The sequence below is a fragment of the Phascolarctos cinereus genome, unplaced genomic scaffold (assembly GCF_003287225.1).
Source record: "Phascolarctos cinereus isolate Bilbo 61053 unplaced genomic scaffold, phaCin_HiC Scaffold_726;HRSCAF=1367, whole genome shotgun sequence".
Taxonomy (NCBI): Eukaryota; Metazoa; Chordata; class Mammalia; order Diprotodontia; family Phascolarctidae; genus Phascolarctos; species Phascolarctos cinereus.
The window spans coordinates 416,692,782-416,699,602 of record NW_027556098.1 but is presented as its reverse complement, the minus strand read 5'-3'; the positions used below and the strand labels follow the sequence as shown (position 1 = coordinate 416,699,602).

The following is a 6,821-nucleotide window of genomic DNA, read 5'->3' as shown; positions in this document are numbered from 1 at the left end:
CTGATAATAAGGTGGCCCTTCTTGCAAAAATCAACTCCCCTTTTTTCGAGCCTCTCTTCCAGTGTTTTAGAGCAGGACTGCTCACCTCTAATCTTGACTCTCTCCTCACCTAATGGCTTCTTCCTTGCTGGCTTCAAATATGCCCAGTGCTCTCCTATTCTTAAAAATAAAAACAAAAACTTTCCCTTTCACAGAAAAATTCTTGGGGAAAAATTTTATATACTTTGCCTCCACTTCTTTGCTGCAGCCCTTCAGAATCTGACTTCCAACTTCATCACTCAACCTAAAAAGCTCTCTCCAAAGTTACCAATAATATCTTAACCATCTGATAGTCTTTACTTAATCAGCCTTCTTGACCTCTCTGCAGCATGTGACATCGTTGACCACCTTCTTTTTCTGGGAGAAACTAGCTAATCAGTGCCTTGAGAATTACTAGAATTGGTTAGTCATTCAAAATTTCTTGATAGAGTGCAGGTAGAGGATAGTATCTGAAAACTGACCTCTTAACAACCCTCTGAGAAGGAGGAGTTGATTTTTGAAATGAGAAAATTTTATCAGATGAGAAAATTTGTCAGTAGAAAAGCTTAGAGCCATGCTTACATCGGAGAAAGATACTTCACATATAGGTGGCATAGATGTCTTATACCACAAAAATATCATAGACCAACTTCAAGAATCTTCTGTAGACTAAGTGCTTTACAAATATGATCTAATTTAATCCTCACAATAGTCTTATGAGGTCTGTACTATTATTATCCCCACTTTTGAAGTTGAGAAAACAGAGGCAAACAGAGGTTAAGTGATTTGCCCAGGATCACACAGCTAATAAGTGTCTTAGCCCTCAGGTTTTCCTAAGTCTAGGCTGGGCACTCTATCCATTGCAATCACTTAGCCCAAAGTCTAGACAAAAGACTCTTAAGAGACTGGTACTGTTAACTGTGATAGCTGGAGAGAGATTGAATGAAATACAGAAAGAAAGGACCAAGAAAACTTTCCTGCAAGACTGAATTTAACTCTAATATAGTGAAGAAACATGAAGGGAATTCTTGGGAGACTTTGTCGACTATTCTGAAGGAGCGGAATAGTTGAATTGTCTACTGAATTGAGTCAGCAAGAGTAGTAATGGTTGGAAACTATTGGATATGATCTTTCTCATAATGGATACACTTTAATTACTCATGCATTTATTTTATTGTTATACTGTTAATAAATCATATATCCATTAACCTTGGTTTTAAGAGTAGGAGATTAGAGGTTTCAATACAGCTAGAGAAGAGCAAAAGTTTATGGGGAAACGTTTTTCCAGTTTAATTAATACTAAATAAATAAATGGATACAAAACTGCAGTTGGAGCTCAGAAGTAATTGATAAATGAGCAAGATATTGCAGTTTTAGTAATTAATGAAGCATTATTGGAACATATCCCATGAGAACCTAGGATGAAAAATAAGGTAATGAGTCAAGTAGCAGGTAGAGAAGGATGAGGTTTGGTGTAATTGACTAAGGATGGTCAGAAGGAATCAGTGACAAATCGGATGGTTTTGAAAGCTTGAATTAATCACATTAGATTGTAAGCTGCTTGAGAGCAGGAACTGTGTGTGTGTGTGTGTGTGTGTGTGTGTGTGTGTGTGTTTTACATTTCTTTGAATCTCTAGTACTTAGTTCACAACCAAGTGGCACGTAGCTGTCATTTAAATGCTTCTTGATGAAAGTTTCTGTTGAATTGAAAAGGAAATACTCAATAGAGATTTGCAGTTTCTCGACAACCCCCCCCTTCTATTTTACAGTGCATGTACTGTATATGGAAATGCTAATTTAATTTGATGTTTGTCAAAATCAGAATAAAAGAAACTCTTAAAAATAAATGGCCTGGAGTCAAGAAGACTCATTTTCCTCAGTTCAAATCTGACAGCTGTGTGATCCTGGGTAAGTCGCTTAACCCTGTTTACCTCAGTTTCCTCATCTGTAAAATGAGCCGGAGAAGGAAATGGCAAACCACTCTGGTAGCTCTGCCAAGAAAACACCAAATGGGGTCACGGAGAGTCAGACTGAAAAACGACTCCACGTTAAAAATAAATAGCAGCATGTTGACGGATTGAGTCCAGATTAATGGTGCCAGACTAACCTAGGTCCCTGGGTTAACACTGCGGGTTTACAGACTTCTGGGAGATGGGGTCTGGATTCTGAGCTTGGACAGATACACCGTGAACTCGATCTGGCTCCCGGCCTAAAGCCAATAAACTACGCCCGGAGGCAGCAGTAAACTTCTGGACACTTTCCGGAATCTCCTCTCGGGTGACCAGACTCCATTTCCCAGAGGCCTTCACAAGGCTCCCAGCCTTTAAGCGTCCCCCCCGGACTCACTCTAACCTGGCCGCAGGGAGTCTGGGAGTTGTAGTTCCGCGCATCGATGTAGCCCAGGTGGGGCTCCACGTGGGACCGGGCTTTGAGGCCTTTTGTCCGCTAAGTGACCAGACAGAGTCGGGTCAGGTCGGGTCGGGTGAGTGCGAGCGTTTGGCTCCAGCCTGGGTGCAAAGCAGGGAGCCGGGCTGGGGTGAAGTGAGGGCTTGGGGTTCCTGCCCCTGCCCGTGTCCGCAAGGAGCCGTAGGTCCTGCACCCCATAAGAGTCGTCCCCGAAGAGCTTCCGAGAGGCCCCCCGCGCCCCGCCCCTGGCCTTGCTGGGGTGTGGGGAGGGGAGGGGACGGGGCTCACCACCTGGAGTCCCGGGGGAGCTGCTCTTCTCTAGCTTCAGGGCCAGTGGACAGCTCCCAGGGTCTGGAGTCCGGTGCCTGAATTCTGTCCAGGCCCCGCTATTTGCTTGTGAATCTGTGTGCCCCTCGGTAAGTCGTCTTACTGCTCCGGGCCTCAGTTTCCTCGTTGATGGGTTAAGGACCTTCCCAGCTCTCCGGGGCTTGGGTCCTTTCTGGCCAAGGTCTATTCTCCGCCATCTGTGCCAGCTGTTTTTTCTGTTTTGTTTCTTGTTTATGTCCAGGGTGTGTATTTATTGTATGTGCACACACATATATATATATACATATATGTGTACCCACGCACACCTAGGCAGGTTGTTACCAATGCCTCTAACATCTTAAAACTGGACTAGGACTTTTGGAACATCCTGTATATACATATGTGTGTGTGTGTGTGTGTGTGTGTGTGTGTGTGTGTGTGTGTGTGTGTGTGTGTGTATATATATATATATATATATATATATATATATATATATATATGTTCCAGACCTGTGATTGATTAATGCAGGAAACTCCGGACAAAGAGACCCTCACAGAACATGTGTAACTTGTTGGGCTCCGAGACTTTCCAGTAGTCAATCCCAAAGCTAGTAGGACTCAAACCAGGTCTTTGTGAGTCCGAGGCCAGGCCTCCATCTTTCACACCACCTCTCATGTAGTCATGTAACGTTGACACCACCCCAGTGCTCTCCTCTGATGCGCCATCTTTGCATACAGGTGACTGGGTTCTTGAGGGCCAAGCCCTTTCGAGTGCAATCTGTAGCTAGTCCTACCAAGCTGGAAAGGTTTTAAGGAAAGACCTGGTGGCTAGATGGTGTGAAGGCTCTTCTGGGACCAGCCTAGCTAAACTTAGTGAAGTTGGGTACCAGGGGAATGGGTAATGACTGTTTCTGGCCACAGCAGCCCTTGAAGACCCAAGTTGTAGAAGGGTTGTGATCTATGTCCTTGGAAGGAGAAGCCACGCTTATAAAGTCACCGATCCTCAAAGTATTAAGGGGTGTATACATATATATGTATCTACATAGGCAGCTAAGTATAGTGGAAAGAGCACCATACCTTGAATCTGGAGATCTGGACTTGAATCTTGTTGCCAGCACTTAGAAGCTGCAATGTCAGTGAGGCAGGGGACCCTCTCTACCAATGCAAGTCAGCAATAGTTCATAGAAGAGTCTGAGAGGGTTACCTGGGACACATAGGTTAAATGGCTTACCTGGGGTCCAGCAGCCATGTTGTATCAAAGGCAGGTCTTGAACTCAGGGCTTTTTGCTTCTGAGTTCTGTTCATTATTCTATGTTGCATATTACTGGTCACCAGACAGATGCAGAAGCTTGGGCAGCAGATGCATGAGATAACAATATACAACACACTTTTGCTAACCCTAGCGCACTGCTGTTATTAGCTATAATTATTTACTTTTCTGCCAAACCAAGTCACAGCTCTCATCTCCCGACAGACTGTGAGCAGGGCTTCTTTGCTTCTCTGTATTCTTAGTGTTTAACACAATGCCTGGCACATAGTAGGTGCTTGGTACATGCATGTTGACTATACAGTCTCCTCTGTGCATATGCAGGCAGCTCTTTATGTCATCTTGATGGGTCTGGAGTCGCTGACGCTTGTACTAGATCCTTAGGTGTCCATATCCAGGGGGCTTCATTAAGTAGTACTTGGTGGATTGATGAAGCATCACGTGCCCATTACTATGGACAGGGCTCCTTGACCTGTTCTCCCCATCATTTGGGTGTAGCCTTGGGTTGAAATGTGTGATGGAGGCCATTACCTCTCTACTCTCCATGCTCCCTGCCCCAGCTCTGATCTTAACTGCCCTGGGGGTAGAGATTCCAAGAACATGGCCTTTGGCACTCAATGCATCATTGATGCACGGAGGGCCCATCATGGAGGACCTTGCTTTTAGACTCCAGAATCCCTGGAAAGGATTCAGCAAGGTGATCTTCCTGCCCGCCTGCCTTCCCTTGGGATGTCAGGCCCAAGCGGAAGGGAAGGAGCAGATCTGGGAGCTGGTAGTGCTAGAGCAGTTTCTGACTCCAGCCTCGTGGGTAACTTTAAAACACTGAGGGAACTGTAGAGAACAAAGTGGCTTGTAGCTTCTTAATAGCTGAGCCTGGACTAGACTCTAAAGGTTGTTACTTTAATTGTTCAGAAGATTGATTCTTCACACACCCGTGAGCTTGAGCAAGGAGAGGATGTATGTATGTTCATTCACTTTGATCACGTTATTATGTGAAAATACTATCAGACAGTCAAAGATTGAGACGAAAGGGACCTTACAGGTAGAGTACTCCTACTCCTCTGTGTGTGTGTGTGTGTGTGTGTGTGTGTGTGTATGTATCTCTGCCCTTCTCTCCCTATCTCTGTCTCTCTGTCTTCCTCTCTCTTTCTCCTCTCTGCCTTTCTCCCACCTCCTCTCCCCCTCTTTATCTCTGTCTCTATCAATCTTCCTCTTTCTCCTTCTCTCCCCCTTCTTCTCTCTCCCCTCTCCCTCTTTATCTCTCTGTCTTACTCTCTCCTCTCTCCCTCCTTCTCTCCCCCTTCTCTCCCTCTGTCTCTTTCTCTCTCATCTCTCTGTCTCTCTCTTTCAGTAATATCACTTTCTCTGACTCTTTGTGGTGAGGAAGATCTTCTGATTATCAAATGAAATAATATGCACAAGCCATATACATAGTAAGCACTTACTAAATGCTTGTTCCCTCTCCATCCGCCTACCCCCTTTAACCTCTTGTTCTATGCCAGGGATTCTTAACTTGGGGTCCACAGAACTCCAAGGGGTCCATGGATAGATTTCAGAGACAGACTTTCATGGGGGGAAAATGTCTTTATTTTCTTTTGCCTTCCATAGAAATGTGGCATCTCCTTCAATTACTGTATGAATTTTTAAAGAGACACATTACTTTAAGAAGGGCTCCATAGGCTTCCTCAGATTTCATGATACCAAAAAGGCTAAGAATCTCTGTTCCATAGGGAGCACGGGGCTGAGCGCCTCACTGCCAGGAGAGGAATTGTACCCTGGCGAGCGAGTGCTGCAAAGCGCGGTTGTGCTTGATGACTTCTTCCTTGTCCTACAGCTCTGCTTTCCCAGACTCGACCCTTCTCAAGGAGCCAAGAGGAAGAAGAGGCAATGGTTCCTGTGCTCGTGGCAGGCAGCTCCCAGGTCAGCTGGGATGCCAGCTCCTCTCTCAGAGAGCAGGTCTGTTTCTTTTCTTGATTTTTGATCTTTGACCATCACCCGAGATTTGAGTCTTAGCTCTTCTCTCTGAGAAAACTCTGCCTGTACTGATGGAATATATCTTTTTTTTTAAGTCAGAGAGTATGTAAATAATTCAAGACAGGAGAGAGCTTAAGGGGTCGTGGAGCCTAACCCTCTAATGTAGAATATAAAGAAAAAGAGGTCTGGACAGGTAGATCATAATTCCAGAATACCACAGTACGCTATGGAGAACAGAACCTCCCCTTGCCTCATACCTTCCCAGCATCAGAATTTCAGAAATAAAGGGGATAGCAGAAGCTATGAAGTTCAACTCATACTCATTTGCTTGAATCTTAGTAGCGACGGTGATCTTACCACCTACTACCTTTCCTCTCCAATCCAATTCCTGCCCTCATATTAAGACCTCATTGCGATCTCCCAGCTCCCTCTTGTCCTGAGCCTCTATGGCTTCCTTCCCTACTCTGCTTGAAATACATGCGGGATGATCACACCCTTGGTTATGCCCACCCCCAAGTGATAATCCTTCATAATCAAGAACACTGAACAGGTTCCTTTCCCATCATAACCTGGAGGAATCACATCTCTTTCTGTCCTTTACTCTTCTTAAACACATCCTTTGACCCCTTCCTGACCTCCAGTCCCTCCCCTCTTCAGTACTCTATTGGACCTACCCTTGCCCCAGCCTCATTTTCTTGCCTTCTCATTCTTAACCCAGTTGAACAGTTCGACATTGTATTGTCCTTTATTCTCAGACCACTCTGCCCCTTATTCTCTTCATAGTCGAACCTTGCAGAACCTCAGCTCTGACTTACCCCACCCTCCATGCCCACTCCTCATATTCTACTGAG

General features: G+C 45.1%; 1 protein-coding gene across 1 annotated transcript in view; it reads left to right on the top strand.

Annotated features, from left to right (window-relative positions):
- The first annotated feature begins 2,402 nt into the window (after positions 1-2,402).
- LOC110219987 (uncharacterized) overlaps positions 2,403-6,821 on the top strand; it is a 46,631-nt gene continuing 42,212 nt past the window's right edge. The window contains exons 1-2 of the mRNA XM_021003812.2: positions 2,403-2,500; positions 5,831-5,952. Of these exons, the coding sequence (XP_020859471.2) occupies positions 5,884-5,952 (69 nt within the window). The 5' untranslated portion in view covers positions 2,403-2,500; positions 5,831-5,883. The remainder of the gene's footprint in view (positions 2,501-5,830; positions 5,953-6,821) is intronic.